This window comes from Falco peregrinus, chromosome 2, assembly GCF_023634155.1.
Source record: "Falco peregrinus isolate bFalPer1 chromosome 2, bFalPer1.pri, whole genome shotgun sequence".
NCBI classification, from domain to species: domain Eukaryota; kingdom Metazoa; phylum Chordata; class Aves; order Falconiformes; family Falconidae; genus Falco; species Falco peregrinus.
In genome coordinates this window covers 106,696,629-106,722,517 of record NC_073722.1, presented here as the reverse complement: position 1 = coordinate 106,722,517, position 25,889 = coordinate 106,696,629, and the positions used below count along the sequence as shown (strand labels likewise).

Genomic DNA, 25,889 nt, shown 5'->3' with positions numbered 1-25,889 from the left:
GTGAAGATAACCAACCTCTTTTCTCTGTTGGCTGGGGTTTTTATTGTAATTGTTGCCTTTTTGGTTGTTTTTTTTTTTTTAATTCACTTGATTCACTGCACAGTCCCAAAAACATTGACATGACCACAAGCACTAAGATAACAAAAATGCCAAAGCCCCCCTCCCTCCTCTCAATCAGTGCCTGAGTTGTAAAACTATGGTCACTTACTGTGGTTTGAGAGACAAGTAGTAATTTACTAATTTACAATAATTCAAACACTTCTGATTACCTGTCCACGCAGAAAGTGTCCAGACAAAAAGTGATTCTATGCATTCAGATGTGCAGCCCTGTGCCTTTAGCACAACACCGATTCAATCAATATTAACTTATTTTGTTGTGATTTTAGATACGAGCCATGTTACATCTGTATTTTAAATAGTTTAAATTCCATTTTCCTCTGTCTACAAGGGGGAGAAGTCACTAGAACTTGTCTGTCTTTGGTACTTAAAACACCTGAATATTCAGAGAGACAGTTTAGCATCACTGAAGCCAGTGGCAAAATTCCTGATACATTCAGAACCATCACAACCTCACCCAGCCTCACTGTTTTTCTGGATTAATTTTAACCCAAGAGCTTACTTTCTCATGAAGAAATCTGACAAATGTCCATTTAAACACTTTGATCATTAAATGGGAAAAAAAATGGGTATAAGGGGAAAAAAAAATCATGGGGAAAAAAAGAGCAGTTTTTGAAATGTAAGAGGTGATCAAACAAGTACGTTCATTAAATTCAAACCACAACATTTAGACAATAGCTCTGCAGGCAAAAATTATTAATTTTACACTGTATTTAAATGCAAATAATTATAAAAACAAAGCAAAAAACATCTGTCATATGCCAGTAATGCATATTTCATTAATTTCAGAAGCTCAAAACACTAACATTGACTACACAATAGCAGCTAATAGTAGCTCATCATCTGAGCTGATCTTTGTGTTTCAGAATAGAAAAGCATCATAATACAACAGATGTTTAAAAGGGTGTACGAAACAGTAGCAAATGCACTTTTATAATAAAAAATACAATTAGAGTAGAGTAAGAATAGATACAATGAGTAAAGGAACTTGAACATGCATTTCTTTTCTTTTTTGGGGGGGGGAAGGAATCCTCTCCGAGCAGCCATCTATGTTTATGCAGCATCTCTTTATTGTGCACATTCATGCATTAAAGTGAGAATTAACATGCATGATCTTCCAGCCTGTGATACTGTAACGAACTACAATTTTGTAGAACTAAAGCTTGGAATTTATTATTATTTAAAGGGCAACCTGAATGCATATTTAAATGGATTCAGAAGAGTTTTCCTCTGGTTTACTGGACCTGTGGGTGGTTTAGGAAGGAAGCCTTACAGCTCTCCAGGGAGCACAGATCTCTCCTGTGCAGGCATTTACAACTGACAGGTCAACGTCTACGCATCTGGAAATGCTTCAGATATACTGGCTCATCTCAAACGGCCTCTGACACCGGCTGCCCTTGAAATCCAAGACCAGCTAACAGCTTGTAACGTTGTCAGGCACTTCAGTACTTTATCATCCGTCTACGTGCCCTGGTACGCGTTCAAAGACCAAGGTGCTCACGCTCCTCAGGAGAAGCCTTTGACAAGCCATGCATCGCTCTGGTGTGTACGTGCATGCACATGTAGGTGTCAAGAGACTGAATTTAATCCTTAAGAAGGCATGCAGCTAACACCCAAAGAATAAAAATAAAGCCTTTCAGTTATCCACTGAACACACGGAACGAGCAGCACTAGCCTAAAATTTTCCTGGCTGATGTCTCCTGAAGGAAAAACCCTGTGTTAGCACAGACTGGATGATCTAACAGACCCTCTTTAGCTAAAATCTCCAGGATGGCAATTGACATGGTGATGGGGACAGGGCTATGGGATACCATGGCTCAGCGAAGACAACTGCTCTACTGATACCACACATCAGGCTTTATTAAACCAGAGGGTTTTGTGACGTGTATTCACAGCCCATAAGAACAGAAAACAGCTCTGATGAGATGACATGCTGACTGCTGGTTTTAGATCCAACCTGCTGGTAACACAACCAAAATCCTATGAAAAAGCAAAGTTTTCAATTGTTCCACCTAGTCCTAGAGCCATTCTGCCATTATTTTCATAGAATGCTGGAAAATAATTTTAATCATTACTTTCAGCTTCAAAACAAAAGCTTGCCATTTTAAAATGCAACATTTATGAAATACTAAAAATTCACAACAGAAAGCTCCAAGAAATCCTCCTGAATATTGACTTACCACTAAAAAGCATACACAATTCCACATCTTGAATTTACATTTACTTTACAAATGTACCTATTTTTTCGCTCACTAAATTTCAAAATTGGAGAAAGGATAAGGAATTAGAACTTTATAAAGGAGAAAAAAACCCTTTAATTTTAATCAGCCACAGAACTGTTCAAAATGTCTGTTTAACAATGAGCTCGAACACTTTGGGTACCACCCCTATCCTTTTAATCTTCTTTCCTATTTCTACAGAACCACATTGAAGTATTTTTTTCAGTCTTCAGAAAAAGCTTGCAATGAAGTGACATTTGGCACCTGGATAAATGCCAACAAATGTGGCAGATTCACAGCATTTTCAGATTTCACAGTTAAGAACAAGAATACATTTCTACCTGCACATCAGCATTTGCCCTTCCAAGCAAGACCATCAACCTAAGTCATTAAAGAAAACGCACCTGAACAGATTCTGAAAGTAAATACTTTAACAGCAGTTTCAAAGGTTTTACTAAGAATCACCAATTATCAAATTAGTTCTTTGAGTTTGTCCAACGCTTATTTACGTGTCTTGTACAAAGCAGCAAGGATCGGTATCCCTAATTTCAAAAATGGCAAGGTTGAGGGGGAACAATTAAGCGGTGAGTGCTTTAAAGGCACTGGGGTTTGGAGGTATAAGAGTAGGGAAGAGATGTGGCATGGGAGGAGATGAAAGGCCCTTAAGACAGCACATGGCACCAGATGATCCTATATTCTTTGAAGACTCCACAAATTAATGCTGAGAAGGACTGTGTGGTCGTGGCCCCTCTCCAGATCTCCTCCTTCCTCTTGGGGATTTTGTAGCACCCTGGAAAGGACCCGTCCTTGCATTCATGAACTGAAAGGTCATCCAGGCTGCAAAAATACAGGAGGATGCTGGGGAGAAGGTCCTTTGTGCCAATTCTGGTAAAAATCAGTATTTAAAGGCAATGCCCACTGTAGCGACTATGTTCTCTCTTCCCTCCTGCAAATAACTGTTTACATTATTCCTCCCTCTCCTATTAACAACCCCTTGGCAGCACAGGGTTTGGTCTTAAATTCTGAATAATGTGATTTTACAGACGACACAAAGGAATCAGAATTAGCTTGGTTAGCCAGATTTATTAGATTGCTTTGGTTTTGGAGAATCAGGGATGAAAGCCAAATATGTTTCCAGTGGTGGGAAGCAGTGAATACACCTCCTTTGTTTTCCCATGCTAATCACTTCTATCTATTTGGCAGCTTGCTATTTACAACAAGAGCATGGCTGAATTTAACACTGAACTGCAAGCATCACTGTTGGCTGCTTTATTGTCAGCAATATAAGGTATTTATAACTGCTGCCATTTACTACTATCATAAATAATGAAAGGACAGAAATAGAACCTTAATATTGACGGGAGACAAGTACTGAAATCCTTCAGACCAGAACTAAAATTGAGAGCAGGTCACTTAAGGAATCAATGGGAGAAAAAAAGCCACCTTTGTAAAATTGTAAAAGACATCACTGCCATAAAATCAGAAGTCCTAACAGAGCTGGGTAAAGAATATTAATAACATCTTCAGTGTACAAAAATCTGGCCGATTCATCTGAACCAATGTCTGAGATATAGTGCTTTTTCCTCAAGAGCTAGAAAACCGCCTGGTGCAGTGCCTGGAGCACTTCACAGAGGCACAGCAGCTGGCGCTCTGCTCCTGGCTTTCAGTGTTCCTTGCTTTATGGTCCCTGGCCAAGCACGTGTCTGTGCCTCAGTTTCCAGACATCTAAAATGGAGACAACATTTTCAGCTCTCACAGGAGAGCTACGAGAATATCTACTTGTAAAACACTTCCCCCTCCTCCCAAAGCCCTGCTTACAAAGATCGACTGTTACGTTCACTGTTTCATCAATTTATTCTTTATACAAGCTTCTCACTGCACTCTCACCTGCCACTTCTGAGATCAGAGCCTTTTCAAACAAGTCCTCCTTCACTTTTGGAGCAAGACATATCCCAATCCAATCCTACAGCTCCATCATATCTCCAGACAAAACATATTACTTGACTTTTACAAAAGAACACGTAAGACAAATTTTCTCCTATTCTTGCTTTCCAAAGTAATACCTTTGAAATTTGTTGCCAACAACTTTAGAGCCAAATAAACAGGATCAAACAGCCAAAGCCATCATCATGCCTGTGCTAAAGAATGCAAATCCTATTGTCTAGAGCTATTTTAAAACACGTAGAGCTCCACCATCTTTATCACAAAGATTACCAGCAGAGCAGGTAACAACAGAAATAAATTAAAACCAATTATACATCATGACTAAATCAATTAGTGAAACTGTTCATGTTTCCTGCAGACAAGTAATACATGACACGATAGAAAGGATCACCTCTCAAAGACTTCTTGCTTGTAAGTCATTAATATCACCATAACTCAGGAGAGAATAGACAGAAGTTTTAGTTAGGAGAAATGGATTTCAAAAGCGTAATTTCAGCAAAGGTGATACCATTCAGAGTATTTGCAGTTTTTAAAATGTGTACAGAAGAATGAGAGATAATTGTAATTATGTAATTTGTTATTTGAAAATAATGTAATAAGTCATTACAATGTGTTATCTGAAAAAAATCATGCCTGTTACTGATCTGCAAGACTCCCTACTGGAAAAATGACTATCGAAAGGGAATTACCAGCAGGGTGCAAAAAACCAAAAGCTCCATTTCATCTGAAGGTGCTTGTGTAGTGTTACAGGGTTTTAGAAATTAGGAACACTAACTAACACTAAAAAATAAGAAACTTTAGATGAGTTAACATTATATAATTATGATTTAAGCAACGTATTTGTTTTATTTACATAGCAATTTAACCCAAAGAGCCAGAGAAATGACCAACTATTCAGTAACTGAAAATTGGTACCTAGCCAGTTATTTGCTGATCAACCTAAACATCATTCTGATAACCAAGATGTAAGTTATTTTCATTTGGCAAAACATTGCAAGATGGCAAAGAGATAAATAGACTGTAATTGAAGACATCTAGACAAACATGTTGATACTAGCGTGGGTACACTGGGTACTAGTATGGGTAGATGTGCTCCTCCTGCAGTAACATTTTATCTTTTCTCTTCTGTTTAATAAATACCCAGCTGCTAAGGTTATTTAAGAAATACCAAACATGTAAATGTGCAAGACATGAACAGCTACCTCTGCTTACGTGGGAGGTCCACATTAGCAGCTCTTCCTGCTGTAGGTACAGAATATAGACACGCGCTCCAAGCACGTGAGCCCAGGTCAGCTCAGGGGACCCTTTTGATGCTTTGGTCTCAGATCTCCACGCAATTTCTGACCTTCCCACTCGTAACAAACGGAGCAACCAGAAGGTTACTACTCTTGGCATCCCCTTGAAGCAAACAATCACAAAATGCCTCTGAAGTTCAACATTGCAACAGAAAACGGGATTGCTCAGCCCTCGACACTAGCAGTAGCACTGCAAGCAGTGCCAGCTGGAGCTCAGTACCCACCGCACCGACTTCTTCCAACGCCGATACCAAAACCTGACTGTTACCATCAGTCTCCGTGTACCTGGGATTTCTTGCTAGCACATACACAAATCAGAACCTGAATACCAACAATTCCATCAGAAATAAGCTTTAAGGAATGGAAACGCTGCAAGCCTGAACGTGCATCAGTATCAGCGCTGACAGCAGTATTTTGTGTGGGCACAGGCATGATAAGCCTGGATTTAGTTCATGCTCCATTACATCTAAAAAATAAAATGAACTTTTTCTGGCGCAGATGAACCCATCTTTACACTTTCTACAGTGTGCATGTTTATACTCATGCTCATTAAATAAAAAGGATAACTGTCCCACTCTCTAAACTGAAAGTGAAGAATATTTCCAGCTTAATTGCCCCCAAAAAAGTATTTGTATTTTCTCTGGACTGCCTGGATTTTAGTAACACTGCTTGGAACACGAAAACTGCTCATTCAAGAGAAGAATACATGAGTGATGAGTGATGGCTGAAAGCTATTTTCTCACATACAAGCAAGATTCCACTAATCAGAGTTAATCATCCGTTACGCAGACTCTTAGAGGACCTGCCTAGTAAGAAATCCCGACATGGCAATTCCTGCTGTGAGGCTGAGCAGTGCCTCTCTGCTTCTAGGCCACATCCAGCAGTAGCTAAGACTCAGCTAGAGCCAAAATCAGCATTTCCAGCTGAGGGCAAAGATGTGGAGTGGGCCTTGGGACAGATAAAAGCTCAGGCTGTGGGAGACAAAAATGTCTACAGTTATGGGAGACGAAAATGGGTCTGAGGTCTGCGTTTGTGCAGAGAGTGTATATTGTTAGGAGGTGAGGATGTAGAATTACAATAGTATAATCCTTCACAATCAAAATAAATGTTCTCCTGGAAGACAAAAAAAAAAAAAAAAAAAAAAAGCACAGCACTGTCTTGTGTTCAAGATCACGCTGCATATCTGGGTAGACAGAACAGACAGCACACTGCTACAGTGCATAATACATCCACAGAATCTAAAAAATAATAAAAAGCTACATACTGTTGTGTAAATTAAGACAAAACGTGTCATATTCCGTGAGTAGTGAGCCAAATACTTGCAGCATTTATATTTTAACCAAAACCACCTACTATGTGTCTTGGTAATGCCCATTTTTTAGTTACTATGATGCCTCAAGGGTTAAAGCTAATGATGTTACAAGCGATCTAGGTGCTAAGACTTAGGCCTTGTTATATAGTTTACTGATGATTTGCTGAAGTCAGTAGTTACTTAGTAGATTTATAACCTTGTTAAAGGACGAAAAGGATAAAATAAGAAAGATAATGATGATTTGTCAAGGTTGTCTGCTAGGAGGAGCAAGAACAAACAGCACATGGAAGATAAAGGAAGAAAAATAACAGATGGACACTTGGCAGGACATGTCAGCCGATAAGAGTCGAGGTCACGGGGGTAAAATAATTGTGGTAGTGGGAGATTCATGACCTCCTACTGAAATGCCCCCCCCAAGAGGACAGATCCCCCGCTAGGGGAAAATGCGTAGTGAATTTAAAATGAACCAGTACCTTTACACTGAGGTGAGAAAGCAACTCACCAATAATTAGTTAGTAGGTGTAGACTTTGGGCAGAACTAACCAATGTTATTGTATAAATATGTATTGTGAGTAGAACTAGGTGTGCATGATAGGTGAAGTGATCCCCCATGCACCCAGCGCTGTAAGAAAGATATTTTTCTTTTTAATTTTTCTTTTCTTTAATTTAATTTTATTTTCTAAAAACTCTATCTTAAAGTCTTATAAAGTTTCTTTTACCTGTCATTTTCAGTATTAACTAAACTCCTAGACTGTAAATATATATGCATGCATGTTTTGTTTTGTTTTTCTAGTAAGAGATCTATAAGCATGGGCAAGAAGAGAACAGTGTCAGTGCCAAGACAAAGCACACAGAGCTAAAAAAAAACCCTAAAACATCTGTGAGACTGCAGAGGCAAATTTATGCTCAGGAATGTAGGGTTTTCAGTCGCTAGGAAAACCAAAAAAGTAACAGCAGTATACATAACCTTGTATTTTATTCCTAGCTGAAAATACTTGAGTCAGATCCTATGGTCTCAAGTCAACCACAGCAACTCATGTGAAATGTCTAAATCAAGCTCAGAGGATCTGGCTTGGGGATGAGCAGCGCTGAGCTGTGGGCTGTGAAATCACAGGAGCAGCCAGCACACGGTCTGCACAAACATACCGGGCTGTATTTTCTGCAGGGGTTACCACTGTACTTCAATGCCAGCACGTTTGTCCAGGATGAAATCCAAGGACTGGTATCTGAATGCAAAAAAACTGAGCAACATTGCTGCAGATTAAAGAGTTAATTTCCAATAAATTCAGAGGGAAACACAATAGTCTTTTTAAAGACTATAAATGATGCTATTGTTAAGCTAGCATCATTCTGACTTTGGTGTTGAAATTTTGAAAACTCTAGAGGAGACAAAAATTACAAAGCAAATCATTCAGCCTTCAATATTGTGAAGGTTTATATTTGTTGTAGTTTTTGGCAGTAATGAGGGAAAATACTTTCTAAAAGTACACACTCAATGTTCAACTTCCTTGAATGTGTGGATTTAACGACAAAAAGGGTAATGCTTATGTCCAATTTTAAAAATTATTACAATATGCAGTGATTGCAAATTTGATTAGATCTAAGACAGGTTATCAGTAACAGGAAGAAGCAGAAGGAGAGACAGTTTTCATTTAACTGTAATTACAGAGTGCAAGCTTAATAGACGTTCTTTTCATGCAAACCCATTTACTATACCTTACAAAATATGATGCCATTCCAGCAACTAAAACTGGAAAATTAGCTGCTAGTGGCATACTGTATTTCCAAGTACAACATGGCTTACTGTACTGCAGTGTTAGCCAAAGCTTGAGGCCTCAACAAGGTAATAATAAAATTCACTATGATGTCAGTTCAGCGCTTTTAATTTAGAACAAAAATAAAATCTCAGTTCTACAATTTCAATTTTACCAAAATAACTGATAACAAGGAAAAAACCTGTTAAAGTTTACCATACTTTACTAACTATATCAGTAAAATACATGTTTAGATGTCTTTGAATTTGCTCCATTTAGCAAAGCAGCTATATGAAATGACTCTGAAAGGTTTGTTTGTACGTGTCAGTACTTATTTTTAAAATTTGTCTTTTAGGAAAAATATTTTTTTTCCTGCCAGCAACACTGAAAAAACCCTCCATCACAAAATGGATGGCTATCAGCAGAAAAAATATGCTGGTCTGTTAACCTGGTATTTTGAGCGGCAAATATTAGCAATAACAGAAAAGACAAGACTTGAAGTGATTTTACAGGAACTGCACCACTTGCCAGCACCGTGTTATCAGCTCTCTAACTGGAGCCAGAACCTTTCAGGACATCACATGCAGCCTGATGTGAGCAATGCATTCTGCATGGCTAGTATTGCGGGTTTGTGGAAGGAGGGCAGGAAAAACGAGAATTCACTTGATTAAAAGCTCTGTTCTTCAAAAGCATGTGCCTCGGTTCCTGGTGCTTCTCTGGCTGGTGGCTCGTGTTCGTCACTACCCTGACGTTCTCACATACACTAGCACAACCTTGTGCTTGAGCGCTGCAATAACATGCCGAGCAGGAAAGTCAGCTCATCACACCCCCACCTCCACACAGAGCTGCAAATCCTCCCTGTATTCAAAGCCCTGAAGCTGTATGAGAAAAGAAGTTGCTGAGCCTAGTTAACAGCACCGCTTGATTGTTTTCTCCTTGATTAGAGGCAGTCCTAACAAGGAATTTAACTAGCGGAGGAAGCAGTCCTCCAGATTTTTCTGACCAGTTATGCCTTCTAACCAGATTGTCTATTCCTTTTGTAACAGGAAGACAGAAAATGCTGCTACACACTCACTGAGGATAGACACCAACAGAGATATATCTTAAATTTGTTGCCAGCAGAGACAGCATATGACCAGCTAAGAGATTAAGGGAAACGGCCCATCTCTGAATGCCTTACCCAGAAAGCAAGCAGCAAAGACAGACTCTGGAGTTCATTACTCTTCATGGGCGGAAAGGTCATTACACAGGATCACGTAAATAGGTCCTGGAGAGCAAACATTGCAGGTTCTTTCCTCTCAAAGGGGAAGAAAGCTCTCTACCAGATAACTGGAACGAAATCTCCAGTGAAGTCTTTTATACAAATACCACCTCCATCCCACTGAATGGAAATTATTAAAGCCTTTAGTTTTTAATTTATTTAACAACAGAGCAGTGTTGAAACGATCTTGGTTATGAACCAAAGGGTAGTTCAAAATTTCCTTAGAGGCATTACTATTTTAAGCAGTTTAACATCAAGTGCATTATACAGGAACTGCACACCATATGCTTTCTGTGTTTGGTGTGAAGAGGCTGCCAGATGGGCTCTGATACTTTGAGCTTCAAGTGTCTGAATGGAAAAGATCAGAGGAAAGAAAAAGTGCCAGGATCACACAAAACAATGCCGTTTCTTATTTTGTAAAGTACATGGAAATGCAGAGCTGGCAAGTTCTTTACCAGATGACAAAGATATTAACAAAGTAGAAGTTGTACAGGACGCTCAGGAAGCTATGGTATCACAGTCCAATCTGAGTTCTGATAAGCCATAAATGTGGTATACTTGTAACCTAAACCAGTGGCTGGCTCTTCACTCTTGTCCTTTTGCCATCATGCAGAAGGAAAGGACTTGGGAATCATTCTCTTGCTTATCTTACAGACAGGTTCAGAGAAAAGGGACAGAGAGGATGATGCCTAAAACCAAAGGCACCTTCCTAGCATCCGGAAAAAATAAAAGTCAAAAAGCTCATTTAAAGCTTGTAACTATTTCAACCTTTGCAGCAGTGCTAGAGTCAAGCTCACAGAACAAGCAGGTATGGGAAGGCAAATATTTGGGTAGATCTTCTACAAAACAGCTAGGTACTATGGGAGACAGATTTTGTAGCTAGAATCTTCTGCGTTATGACCAAAAATTGTTTAGTACTTCAGTCTTGGAGACCCCACATAAGGGGGAGCATATGCGGTCAGGGTATCTAATGTGGTAACAGAGCTCCCCTGCCTTTTTCTAAGAGTTAACCCTGAGGTCCAGCTTAAATTCTACCAGAAAGGCGTTTAGAAATGGGCTTTAAAACAAAAAAAAAAACCTCTTTGACTTTTAATGGGACTCTTACACCTAACTTATTCAGTTACTTCTGAAAAATCCTATTCTGCCTCTTTAACTCTGCTGGCTTTTTGCTGTGATACAGTACTCTTCTGGTGCTTTCCTAACCTGCTGCCCTGTACAGACTGAACAAGCTTTTTTCACTTCAAACAGGATAACTGTTTCACAATAACAGAAATGAAAGATGCTCGCTTCTTAAAATTGGCAGCAAACCATTTTTTAAGACGCTCGCTTCAATTTCCATACTATCAGCTCTTTACAAGTAAACAAGAGTATTCTCTTCATGCTTTAACACCTCCATGTCAGAAAATAATTAAGGTATCTTGCCCACTACATAAATTAGTGTCCTGCTATATAAAACGAGCTATGGGAGGACTAAACAGTGACATACTGACCTGGTAACTTTAGGTCTACAAAAGAAAGCACTACAAGCAAAGTTACAATACCCATGACAAAGCTTCCAAGCACTAGCACCCCTGTGTCTGTAATGACAGCAACACTGATCAGAGCTGCTGATAACACTGGATGTGAGCATAATTCTTTGTAGAGGGGACACTGGAAGTCAACAAAATAGCTGACAATCTGCTTTCTACTCAACTACTAGAATTTGGATAGAGTAAAAAACTTGCCTTGTGGCACTGGACTCTCCAGATGCTCTCACTTTGCATTTCTTTTTGTGGCACAACCCAATTATTAGTAAAAGGCTCCTTCCCAGAGCATGAACTCCTTGGGAGTCCTTCCAGTAGGGAAGAAAAATGCAGTCAGTATCTCTACAGCACATAAACTACTCCTTCGTGGTGAAGAACGAGTCATTTAGAAGCAACTAAATCTTCGTTCTTTCTGCTTTAAAAAAATCAGGTGTCTGATTAGAGCTATCCAATCAAGTAACCAAGTGATTCTGTTTCTTTTGGGTCTGACTACTGACAACCGGCTTCACTCACACTTGAGAGAGGTTTGAGAGGATTATGTGTTTCAAGCACTGTGACCAGGCACTCACACCACTGCCAAAGAGAAAAATGCCTTTTGAGTCTTCTTGTAACCATGAAGGAAATCTTTTATTTTCTATGCAGGACTTCAAAGAAGAAGAATGAACTGTATGTTCAGCTTGCCTAGAAACTGCACAGGGGGGTGGTATGGGGTATTCACTGACACAATATTTAGGTAACTGAAATGTACATCTCAGAAATTCTACTAGATGTAAATATCAGTGGACAAACAGTACAGAAAGAGAAGATGAACATCTTAGCTTGCTAAACACCAATGAGAAAGCATAACCCTGAGAGGTGATCACCCCTGAGCAGCTGGCATTCACGGATTCACATAAAACTTCACTTCAGAATAAAATTCTCCCCCAAACGTCTATATTAAGATTTTACTTACTTATTACCTCCCTGCAATAGAGTAATCTTTTTCGCCTCTTAGGAATTAATGCATTTTTCCTTAAGGAAGTTCACAAAAATAAGACTGATAATAAACTGGGGTTGTGTTCAGGGTTTTTTTGGGGGTTTTTTCCCCCCCATTGTCTTACTGTGTTCAAAACCCATTTACAACCTACAACTCCTGCCTCAGAAAACTTTTTATGAACTCTACTTTGTGCTTGGACTGTGTGCAGTCACGCTAAAAACCAACATACTGACAAGAGTCTGTTCGAGATATTAGTAAATACAGGCCCACTCAAGGAAATAGTCATCCATGTAGGCGTTAACGAGTGAAGGAAAAGATGTTTGGATGAGTAATTAAATAATGACGTAAAATACTTAATATACATTAATCAAAACCAGACAGATTATCAGACTGTGTACAAGGGGATCTGTTTTTCAACATTGCCATGAGTTTATACTTTCATTCAAAGGCGTATCTCTACTTACTTGGTTAGCTTATGGCCTTTCATTGCCACGAGGAAATCTCTCACAGTCTCAGGACTCTGGTATCTACAGGGTGTTTTTGAAATGTACTTCAGCGTCTGCAATGGATAGAAAGAAATTATACATTATTTCACAGTGACTATCTGCTTTACCAGCTGTGTATGAAACAAGCTGATTTTGAAAAGTCTCCTCAGTATCACTGAGAAGAACTGGAAAAGGCAATTCAGGTTTGGCTTTTTAGTGTGGGTTTGGTTTTTTTTAACAGTGGGAAGTGCTGTCATAGGTGATGCAAATCACTTACATTTTTCCATCTTCAGTAAGACTATACTGATACTTGCTGAGGAACTAAAAACCAAGCAATATGTAACTACAACTTTATGTAATAGAAATTACGTTAGTACTTATCCAGAAAGCCCCAGTGAGTTCATTCCATAAAGACATGACCCAGCCAGCTCATTACACACCCAGGTGAGAATTACAGCTTTGACTATTCCCTCTGTGGCCTCAGATGGCCATTTATCTGATCTGTTCAAAGCTCAACATCACCAGTTGAAGAGCACAGGAAAGGAGTGGGTTTTAGCACGCTCTACTAAAAACCACCTGCTGTCTGTGAAAGACATTTGCTTTCCTGGTTTGAAATAATCCCAGGTGATGCTAAGACATACTTACAGCTGAATAGTATCACTCAGATTTCCTTCTAAAACAAACATTTACAGATTCAAAGCTAGTTTAAAGAGGTACTAAAATACGGCATTTGGGGTTTTTTTCGGTGGTGGTTATTTTTTATTGGTAGTTATTTTGTTTTTTTAAAAACAGTAACCCTTCAGAAAAGTTGAATACTCCTCACCCTTAAAACCATGTTACCTTCTGCCAAGTTTTCATGTGCTCAGTGCCAGGATACTCTCACTGCCAACCCATAAATAACTCATTAAGCTCCCAATCCATGGTTGCTTTCATCCTCTATATGCTTATTTGGCAATGCTCATAGAAGCAGGTTAGGTGGGTTGTGATAAAAATCTGCAAAATACTCTAGTACTAGAAATGTTTCTCTGACTTGAGACAATTTTTTTCCCTTCATTTTTCACATCTAATGTCTACCAACCTCAGCTAACTTTTGCAGATGTTACATCTGCTTGCTTTTATTTAAAACAACATGATACCTAGCAGACAGAAAATACATAATGTAATTTGACCTGAGTAAAATAAAAAACCTGTTGATAAAAAAACCACACAAATTCCAGTTCACAGCTGTCTTTTCACTGGAACTAGCTTAGAATCTTCCCGAACGTTGCTTGGATTAGACCCCAAAATGAAGAGTTGGAAATAATGGGCATCATGGAAAAGTCAAGGAAATCCTTGCATTGTGTGCATCAGCAACTGAAGGATTTAAGAGTATTGCCAATGCTTGTTTTGAATTAAGGAAGAAAATCTTCATCTGTTGATACTGCATTAATTAGACATAAAGCTTAAAAGTATCAATTCAACTGACTGATGACGCACTAACTGGATTGCAAATACAGAGATACACATGGTAGGATACCACATGCACAGAGTGTCAATAATAATACAAAACCATAAAATTCTATGTTACTATTCTAGTTTCTTTCTCAGAAAACCTTTAAACTGAATATTTATATTTGAAAAGTCAGAAGCCAAAAAAAGCTGAATCAGTATTCACAGAGCAGAAAATAACAGATACTAGGGAAAAACGAGCTACAAGATCAGTATGACAAACACAAAAACATGCAAATGTTATTTCCAGTGTATTTCCATTAAAATCTGTTATCATTTTAAAATGCTACTAAAGGAAAACAGACTTCAACAATACAGGGTAATTCATCCTACTTAACAGATAGAGAGTCCACGAAATATGAAACACTGGTATTCTTAAGGACCAGCTTCATTGGACTACTGAGAAATGTATTTAAAAGCACAGTAAGGTGTTAGAAAACCCTCCTTTCTGTAAGCCCTTTCTGACCTTTTCAGATAAAATGAAGTTGTTATCCACCAACAGCGACTGGAACAAAATCATCATATTGTCATATAACAAAATTATTTAATAGAAGTAATTTGTTTTCTAGATTAGTCTTTTTTGGCTATTTCAAATCAATTAAAATACCAGATATACAGTAACAAATAGCTCCAGTTTAGCAAGGTTTGTCTAGTTATTTCAGTAACAATGGACACAAGCCTGCACTCATGAAGATCTATGCAAAGACAATCCCATAAGACCAAATTCTGGTTTTCTTTCAGTCAAATATAAAGAAAATATACCTAGAGTTTACACCAGCTTCACCCCATGCACAAAAATGAGCATTCTATAGGTATTTAATGTGCAGTAATGTAACAAGGCAATTAAAGATTTAAGGTGCATTCTGACAAAATGTATTTACAGGATCTTTCTCATCTGTTTCAGAGAGGTACAGGAAGAGACCATTAGTCTCCATGAAGATTTAAATTAGATTTTTTTGTAAGCCCCTATTTTGTTGAATATGAGGCTTAGGAATTACTACTCTATACCTTTTCAAACAAAGCCAGAACTAAAACAAAAACAAAGCCTAGGCCAAATCTTATTCACATGAGCAGTTTCACTGCTCAATGGGATTACTCGTGCAAGCAAGGCAAACTGCTTTCAACCTGCTGCCAACTGTGGTGCTACTCATGCAAGTCTCTTGACACAGACACAATAGGTCATACTGCAAGTCTGTTATGAAGTTGCTAATTTGAGGTATTTCAAATGTTAATGTTTGTATTATATGATTTTAAAAGTTCTTCCTAGCTATAGATTAAACATTTATTACCAATGTGGCATCCAACTGATGTTGCTGTATGTACGTGTGATTTTGTTATTCTTTTGACAAAAAAAAATATCTATTTTAGTTGGAAGTTATTAGTTTAATTCCATTAATAAAACACCAGCATATGTGATGTGTGTCTCAGCTTTGAAATCATGAATTACACGGTATCACCAATTCATCAGATGATAACAAGTTCTGCCCTGAGTATTAAAAGGATAGAATATTTGGAATAAACCTCCCCCCAAAACTAAACACTTAACAGGGGGGTAGGGGTGATATTCTTTTGGGGATAGATTTTAACAAGAGCAGGTGCAGGCCTCTGCCCTGACAGTGCCATTACAACAACCTGAACAGGCTGACCACAGAAAAGTGGCAAATAAGGTTATTTTACTGTGGGTTTTAATAAGGGAAATTTGATATAAAATGATTAATATCCAGACCTAAGGGCATGAACTACCCCAGACTTTGCTAATTTCGCAGCACTACTCACTTCATACATGATTGTGTTCAGATTCTGCTGACCAGAGCTCTGCTTGTTTTTTCCACTCTCTTTGCGCTGCTGCTTAAGATCAGTAAGTAACTGGAACACCTGAGGAAAAAAAATTGTTTTAGATCATTTATTTTACCTTAACATATGACAGGAGGAAGACATAAATGAACAACGCAAAATCCCATCAATCAAACAACAAAAAAGTGTGGCTTCTTTGACGAATGCACCAGCAATTGAAATGAAAAATGTTTTGGCACCAGAATGATGAATAGGTATGTAAATTTTTTTTTAAAAAAATTGTGACCATGTACAACAGATCTTTGGTACTTGTTAAATGTTATTCAGGAGCCCCAAAGGAGAAGTTGACAGGATGAATCTATCCTACTTGTTTACCTCATATCCTGAGCACAGTTGGGTCATACCCTGCTGCACTGGCACAGAGCTCCCATTTAAGTATCAGTGATGCTTGAAGCAAAATGTCACAGCAGTTTATGGTCCCACTGGATTTGTTACAACAGATGTACCTATAATATTAACATGGATATAAGTCCTGTCTCACAGAGATGCAATTTTACATCATCTACAAAAAAAAAAGTAAACTCTACAACTGCCACACTGCCAGGAACCAACTAAATACAGGCTTGACCTATAGATGCTCCTGAGATTAGTGATCCCATTGTAAATTCCAGTGGAGTTGCTCATAATAGTAAATGTTACAGTGACCAGCATGGTGTAACCGTAGGTTAAGCCACAAAGATTAAATTAGCTCCCTATTTCATCACAACAATGTAACACAAGCAGAAATTCCTGAAAAGAATGTAATAAAGTTGTCTTCACATTTATGATGCAGTGAACGTTAACGTAGGAGCAAGATCCAGAGGGTAAGTCTGAAGGCAAGGAAGATGTCTTGATTTTTGCAACTGTGCTTTGTCAAATCTCTTGCAACACTGCAACATCCTCATTCATCATAGCTAGATATGCAGCAGAATGTTGAGACAACATCACAATTACTCTTTTATTCCCATATTAAATCATTTTAGGTTGAAGTTTCTTCAGATGTTTTGCTTCAGGCTTTACAGTATATCCAAAGCCAATACCCACAGCAAAAACCAGACCACTTCTTACTATTTATCCCCAATTTTTTTTAACTAGCTTCACTCAAGATCCAGATCCAATGGCATTATGAACCGACAAGTCCATAGGAATAAGAATACAAACATTTCTAGCCAGTGAGAAATAAGAACATAACCAGCTACAAGTCCTGCAATTACTGCGTACTGCATCCTTATGAAAAAGGAACACCTGTCAACCCTGACCTGAAAGCCAAAACTCAAGCTATAAACTTTTACCTAATAAATATTTGAAGAAAATGTAGCTGGTGACAACAAAACACAACATGACAACCTCAAATTCACAGAAGAAATGTAGGCATGGAACATACAACACGTCAGTCCTGAATACTCCTTTCAAACACCACTTTCTGTACAAAACATTACCTTGATAAAAAGAACATTAGCTACGCCAGTCAAATAGCAACAGAAAAGAGGGGCAAACAAAGGTACTGGTAGTCTCATGGGAATAAGTACTTTGAAGAGCAGTGAAAAGCCGTGCCCCAAAAGCCTATAGCTGCAGACGGGGCAAATCCCTTCCTGCACAGGATGGAAAAGCTGCGTGCACGACAACTGTGCTGTGAAACGGAAATGAGAAATAATCACGCTAATCAGTAACTTCATTTTCTACTTCCTTTTGCTCTGTTTCAACACAATAGTATATTCACCAACAAAAACTAAGCTGAAGTTCTGACTGAAGAGCACAAAGAATGGATGCTGCATTTCTCCTTATTCTGGACTATACCTTTAGGACACTTAAGAGATTTTACGTTCCATGGCTGACATGACTTGAAACTCAGCAGGCAGGAACACCTACATTCCAACAATATCCCAGCAAATGAAGATGGAGGCAGAGATGATTTTGCAATAAATAACCTCTGAAACACTTGCTATTTTCTTTACTGCAACAGTACACGTTTTTAACAAACAGACACTCAATACTAGTTTAGCTGACATAATATATAATCTGTTTCTTAAGCAACAACAGTTCTTTCCAAGTATCTCATTAAAGCCCTTCTAACAGTCACCAGCTGGTTGCTCTGCTGTGTGCAGAGAGATGCAGCTCAAGATAAAACATTTCAAGATTTATTTCAGAATAGAATGAAAACAGCTGTGCAACTTTCAAGCTTCAGCAGTACAATAATATAAACAAAGCACTTCGGTTATTAAAACAGTTCAAAAATTACACTCATGAACACAGCACTGAAATGTTTCCATTACCTGGCTGCAGTTAAACCAACAAGAACACTACATTTCTTTCTACCTCACTAAACAAAAAACACCTGTACTCAGGAGAGAGGAAAATGATTCAGAACTTATCTACTAGAAAATAAGATATTTTATTTGTTATATGTATTCATTGTTTGTTATGACAGGGCACCGTAGCTTCCTCCTGACTCCAGACTAAGGTTCATCACTGGCTTCTAGGAGTGTTTATCCTGAGTAACACACCTCAGATCAGCAAAGTGCCTCACCCTTACTTTAATCTAACCTGCTTTGGAAACACCACAAGATCTTGAAAAAAATACTGTCAAGCATTCAGGGGTGTAAGACTGCATTTCCAGTAGCACTGGCTTTAATGTAACTATGCATTAGTGAGTTACAGGTTCTTGGATGGTACTGCACATCACAAGGTTCAAGTTAAATATGAAACACTGATTCTAACAGCAGCCACCCGTGAAAAACTTTTGACACTTTCTGCAAGAGTTCTTATTTGCAATATTAAATAGACCACAGCAATCAGTATATATATATCTGTATATATGCATCAGTATATAGATCTGTATATATACAATCAGTATACATATCAATATATCATACCCACCTGGTGGTATGATATATTGGCTTGTCATAAGATAAAATAAAATAAATTTTAAAAAAAGAGCACTTTGACATTGCTGCTCAGTTACACAGGTGTCAACGTTCCCGATCTGGGATCAGATGCACAATATGTCAAAGCACCAGTGAATCCAGTGCACCTACCCAAATACATAAGTGTTTAAGGATGTGTAAAATCAAATTCTAAATGAGAAGCCACCATACACAAGAAGAGTCGGCAAACTAACCGCACAGCACAGTGTAAATACCACAAGGCTGAAGCTACCAACATTCTAAAGATCTGCTCCTCATCTATTTGAAAAACGTATTTATATCTGATTTTATAGATCTGAGACCAAGCAAATAACAATACAGGACCCAACACCAGCAAAAACATTTCCAGATCTTTTGCAAAAAGCTTTTTTTCTTAAAAACAAATGAAATGCGGGGGGCAGGGGGGATATCTTACAGGTCTTGCTGATTGCCACTGGCAATTTTCAGCTTCCAAAGGAGTATACAAGTGACTGATCACAGCTTTAAATTGCTGGTTTAAAACTAAGATGCAGATAAACTTACCTCAAAGTTACTTAGCAATGCAGCATTTGCATCTTTCCTGCAAGGAAAAAAAAACACAATTATTTGTGTTCAAATGAAACTGTTTAAAGTTTTCCTCTGCTGAGTTGCACAGACTCTAAAAGAACAGACATTATTTTCATAAAGTTAAAAAAGCCCAAAACACCCAAGAAATCTGGTTTTGGTGACTGTACAATTACCAAGCTATTGCCACCGCTGAAAAATATTTTTCCATATTGTTAGTAGAATTATTACATAAATATAATACAGTTTATTTTGCACTAAAACCAAATAGCCTTGCTACTTCCTTGAAAAAAAAACCAAGGTCTCTAGTTCTATTTGAACAAAGACTGACAGGAAAAATAAATCAGATTATACACACTATTTATTTATTAGTCAAGAGCTCAAGAGCATGGAAAGAGAAAATACAGTGACTAATTTAGTACCATGTACATATGTGTGCATATAGGTATGGCACTATATTTACACATACTGTACAGAGTTTAAAAAACCCAACAACGTTATTACATTTCTTCTTTATTTATTCTTTGAATCTTTATGTGCCTACTCCTTTATTAGCAGGGCAAGGCTGAGAGCTTCCCATTTTCCACCAGCCAAACAATTCCTCACTAACTCTGGCCCAATTATGCAAGAATTCTTATCTATTGCTGGAAGGCTGAATGCACTGAGTCAAGTACATATTTAGACTAATCGTGCCTCTATTACTTCTGGATATTGTAATTTTATATTTGTAAATTAAAAGAAGTGAGAAAACCTGACGCAGAACATCCTATATTCCCTGAACAACACATTCTGCTGAGCAGTCAGTAGCCACAACAACAGAAAGTTTCCATACAAAAGGAAAAAAAGGCCTTTCTCAGGTCTGCACAGCAGCTTATGAAAAAAAAAGAAAAAAAGGTACAATGTATTGTTAAGCACCATCAACTGTTTGAATAGAATTGTCACGTTCATCACTTTCAAACAAGTTAAATGCATCCACAAACTTCCACAGGTTCTATCATTGTTTTTAAATGAAAAGGACCTTCTAAAATACGCTGAGATGAACTTCAACTTCCATTTCGCTGACTCGAGTGAAACTTCAGCAAGTGAGCTCACGCACGCATTAGTTTTCATTCATGTTTTACAAACCATATAGCTTTTGTTGTTAGGTAAATGCAATTCTTCAGAATGTTTGCATTCAGCCTATCGCTACAGAAATCCCTATGGATCAAAGACACTCTTTGTTAGGAATAATTATGCCATAGAAAAATTATATATGGAATTACTCAGTTAAAGAAGTGAAAGGGTCATATAGAGTATATACATTACTGTGCAAATGAGTCTGTGAAATCTATCTGAAGTTAAATAATTTAAGACAATTGCTTCCTTTTTAATTCAAAACCACTTTGCTGTTACAAGAAAAAAGAATTATTTTTCTGAACCATGGACAGCATGAGTGAGTCAGCCTCAAATCTTCAACAATTCTTCTTGTGGTGAAATAGCAGAATCATAAAACTGATAAACAAGGCCAGTTTCAAAAACTTCTGCAGAACTAATTAAGTAGAAGTACAATTTTCTTCAGTCCTAAGTCTCATAAAACAACTATCAACTTTGCATTCAGAAAACAGTAAGTTATAAATAATGAATTCTAAAGTCTACTTTTAAATATTCAACTGAACAGTATGCTTCATTTTTATGAGATTAAGTCTTAAGCAGAAAGGAAAAAAATGTCATGTTAACACCAAATGTATAAACACTTTTAAGTCTTTAAATAGGTAATATTTGCCCCAATTTTAGTCCAAACCAGAATATTGAGAAGGGTTTTCTGCATACATCAAAAAATATCTTAGTATATGGCATTAGACCTCTAAAAATATCACTAACACTTCATGCACTTCATGTTTTTAAATCTACTTCTTAAAATACATTGCATATTTAAACCACAATGTTTTCTGGAGGGTGTTTTTCTCTAGTAACATGGTAAGAACTTAAGAGAGGTTTTCCTAGCTGGCAGAGCTTCCCTCTATGAAGGCCATCAGGCAGGAGGCAAAAAATGAGGAAGATCAAATTCCAACAGTAATTCAAGTGCAAAATGGACTAAGTTGTTCCATTCCAATGCAAGGGACACTCACCCACAGCTCAGGACTTCAGCCCCAGGTGTCCTACCTCTGATGCACCTTCCTATTGGTACTAAAAGAGGTAGCACCAGTAAAATAAGTTTGGCTACTCAAGGAAGAAAGAAAAAACAAGTGGATGTGTAAGCAATGTCACAGCCTTACTATTAATGGTGCATTACAGCCTTGCTAGTAATGGTATAAAAAGCATCTTTCTCAGCAGGGCAAGTCCCATCCTTCCTCACATGCAACAGCAAGTTTCAACCTGTGCATGTTTCACAGCATTTTTCAGTGTACAACAGCAAGAACAGGTCTTCTCCCTGCAGGCTGCTACTCAAGTTAAAGCTAATGTAATACAAACCGGTATTTCAATGAATGTTTCTTATTTGTTATCTACTTTTGATTTTTAGGAATGGAAGATTTAATTGTAATAGTATGGAAAATTTAATGATAATAAAGAATCCATGCATAATATGAACTGCAGTAGCTCTGCTGACTTATGGTGGATGCCAACATACATCCCAAGGGACTTGCATCCTCCATGACCCCATTCATTAGAAACCAGTTCCACGTACACATCTATAACTACACAATGTAGCGAGCTCCACAGAACTCATGAGTTTCTAAGCTTGAAAATAGGTCAAATCCTATTGTTTTGTGCCCAAGTGACGCTAACAAGACAGAAACACGTACAGTGCTGTCAGCATAGGAAGGCAAAAACCCTTGCTGCCCAGGACAGCAGGCTGGAGGCTGGCTGCTGTAACTGCCCCCAGTTATCGGCTAGCCAAAATTTTGAGTCACCTCTTGTGTTTGCAATTGCTGGCGCACACCTGTTAGGTTTTCTCCTTCTCCAACATATTCAGCTCCTACAACTCCAAGTTGTCTACCTGATGCTCACAGGAATAGCTCTCTCCAGGAGCTGCAGTGGAGGATTCATGTCCCCTCTCCCAGGGCAGGTCAGAGGAGGGAGCAGGAGGAGACAGGAGGGCAGGGGAGATGGGGAGGCAGAGCCAAAAAGGTTGTTTTGCCCAAACAAACAGATGCTTCAGCAGGATTTTTAAAGCAAACAAACAAAGCCCCCAGTTTCTCATCAGAATGCCTGAACACATTGCTGGTTGTAAGGGTGTTAAAGGCCCAATACACCCCACACACAGATATACCTCCCACCCAGGCACACACGGCAGGCAGGCCCATATAGATATACCTCCCCAAGCACATATGTCAGGCAGGCCCATATATTTATAACGCCCCCCAGGCACACACGGCAGCAGGGCCATATATCTACTCCTCCAGCAACATACGGCAGGCAGGGCCATATAGATATACCCCCCCGCAGGCCGGGCCATACACATGCAGCCGCACACACACCACGGGCAGGCGCACATCGATGTGCCCCAGCCCCCCCCGGCCCTGGAGCCCCCGCTGCCGCCGCTCCTTACACCTCCATCTTGTCCGCCGCCTCGCTGGGGGGCTCCCCCTCACCGGCCGCCACCAACGGCCCGCCCGGCCACGGCGAGGGGAGCGCGGGGGAAGCCGGGCTGAGCTGAAGGAGGTTTCGGCGGCCGGGACGGAAGCGGAAAAGGAAGGAGAAACGCAGCGTAGTGATTAAAAAAAAAAAAAAGTCAGCTGCATTGGCCGGGAATCGAACCCGGGCCTCCCGCGTGGCAGGCGAGAATTCTACCACTGAACCACCAATGCTGGAGCTGACCGCACCTCCCCCGCCCCCTGAGTTGTAACCACTGTGGGCAGAAAAGTACGAGAAAGTTTCCGTGGGGTACCGTGTGTTCTGCAACCCTGCTCCGATTCTGACAATTAGCCACTGTTAAGTATGACAAAGGGAAAATAGTATCGTAGAGGTCCTCGAAAATCAAAGCTGTAGTCATCTGCAAACAGAATACTGTAAGGCTGAACTAGTTTTATAATTCTCCTATTGCCTTTTAAAGCACCTGTACATCATCTTACCAAGTTCATCACCATCATATATCTTTTCCTACCATCGCTGTGATTCTTTCCTATGAATCTATGTGCTGTTAAGTTTTGCGAGAGCCCTTTTCATTCTGATGAAATCTGAAGATGCTTCATTGAGTGCAAATAGCTGAAAATCCTATCAGCTACAGCAAGGAAATTTGGCTCAGAAACCGAGAGCCCAGGAAACATTAATTACTTGATTTGGCCATTAACTTTCAGGCAAAAGTTTATATGCAAAACCACCACCACTCACTCCCTAAGGAGTCCCATACACATAGACTTGCTCATTTGCAGCAGGGCTGTTCTAAGATCAATCAAGGGAACCAAACAGGTCAGACTTGAGCTCACAACCTCCATCCTGCAATACTAGCACAAAATCCACCAGCTGCTTTCCTTTCCAGGCTCAAGCCAGAGGAACGTCCACTCCCACTTTTGGGACTTTGCTTCTCCTTGAAGTATTGCAAATCCTAAGTCAACTCTGAATAACGTGAGCAAACTGCAGCACTTCAGGATCAGTCTTCATGCCAGGACAGTGGGCAAGAAAGAACTCCCAGCTCTCCAGGAACCATCGTCATCAGATACCTAAGTGTTAGGCGAAGTTTAGAAGCCAACTGCAAAGCTTTTCCAGACCTTTTCAGTTGAAAACCCCTAGAAAAGTTTCAGTGGACATGTGGAACCCATCACATACAGATTGTAGGACAGATACAAATTCATTTATACTCCAGAATCATTTGTCATGAGTCCTACAGAAAAAGAGCCAGGAGAAAGGTCTTCAAACTGCAGACTGAAAGCCTTTGGTCTGACTCAGTGGATAGGATGCAATGGATGCTCTCCTTTTTCATGCCAGGATTAACTGACCTTGTAAGTTGGCCAAAACCGGCACAGTAAATGCTCTGTAACTTCTCTGCCATGTTTCAAACCCTGCACATGAAACTGCCTGTACACCAGCTCCCAGCAAGGTTAAAGGGAAAAAAAGAAGGGAAAGGATGTCAGCTCCCATTTGAAAATACGGTATTTCCACACTGTCACATTTCAGAGTTTTGTTCCAGAAATCTACTAATCCTTGCCTGCCTCTCATCACTCTCTTTAGATATGGGTTCAGAAGCTTCAGCATATTAATTTTATTACTCCTTCGCATCTCCTCTTTATATCTCCCCCCAACAGCACTTTATGATCTTTATTTTCACTATTTCTCAAAAATTTCATTCCAGACCTTTGCTGATACATCTTTTACAACCCATGATGATGATGCCTGATACCAGCAGCTGGGATGAACAAGTATAATGCCTCTCTCAACAGCTTGCAATTTTTCTTCTAATGTTCTTCCTAAGTATTTTCCAATGGAGACATATAGCCTGTGAGGGTGTAAATACATATATGGACCAGCTACAGGTCCACTGACATCACGCAAGAGAGAAGAATATCTAAGAGAGAACTCATTACCCTTACATACAACTTTTCAGGAGATGAGGTGATTGGCTCCCTTCACTAACAGTTTTTAATTGCTGCACTTTAGGTGTTAGACAGTTATGCTACACCATCCATAGGGAATGCAGACATAGGTTTTTCTAAATGTGCTTAGCATGTCAACATTTTAAGCATTGGCTTGTGATTGTTACCACTAAGGCTTGGTGAGAGAGGGGCCTCGGTATTAACTATTGAAAGCAGGGGGCCTAATAATTGCTATTGAAAGCAGATCTGCAGGGTATTTGTATTCTTTGTCATGAAAGATGTTTACTGTATTCAGCATTTCGCTGATCACCGTATGGTGTCTTTTTTTCTTTTACATTCAAAATTCATTAAACAAAGTTGGGAGTTTTTTTAACAAAAAATGTCAGCACTGCTTCACATCAGTCTAGCTGACAGTGCATTTGACTAGCACTTTCAGCCCACAGAACTTTTTTCTTTTTCTAAACCAAAATCACAGTTAAAAAGCAGTGTTTTCAAAAAAGGTGCACTGTAGCAGTTTATGCTACCATTTTTCTTCACCGGACTCAGTTATGAAAATAAGCCCTATTATGAAAAGTGTATTTCTAGAAAACACTAAAGCACTCCCTCAGAGCTGCACTGCCCAAGTGTTGCACTCTTTCAAAAAAAAATACACTCTAAAATAAATAGTAAGGATGTGACTGATGACAAGAGCAAGCAAAAAATAAA

The 25,889-nt window shown here is 38.9% G+C and overlaps 1 protein-coding gene and 1 non-coding gene across 3 annotated transcripts in view; both read right to left on the bottom strand.

Annotated features, from left to right (window-relative positions):
* The window catches only part of CRCP (CGRP receptor component), a 33,633-nt gene extending 10,279 nt beyond the window's left edge, over positions 1–23,354 (bottom strand). Inside the window, exons 1-4 of one of the 2 annotated variants that reach the window (XM_005240456.4) lie at positions 23,204–23,354; positions 19,654–19,690; positions 16,151–16,249; positions 12,866–12,960 (exon numbers count right to left, since the gene is read on the bottom strand). In XM_005240456.4, the coding sequence (XP_005240513.1) occupies positions 12,866–12,960; positions 16,151–16,249; positions 19,654–19,690; positions 23,204–23,211 (239 nt within the window). In that variant the 5' untranslated portion in view covers positions 23,212–23,354. Of the gene's footprint in view, positions 1–12,865; positions 12,961–16,150; positions 16,250–19,653; positions 19,691–23,132 lie in introns of both variants that reach the window. The other variant, XM_027791104.2, reaches the window with a different exon arrangement.
* A 37-nt stretch (positions 23,355–23,391) lies between these two features.
* Positions 23,392–23,462, bottom strand: TRNAG-GCC (transfer RNA glycine (anticodon GCC)). Its single transcript has one exon. It is a non-coding gene; the product is annotated as a tRNA-Gly (tRNA).
* Positions 23,463–25,889: the final 2,427 nt, after the last annotated feature.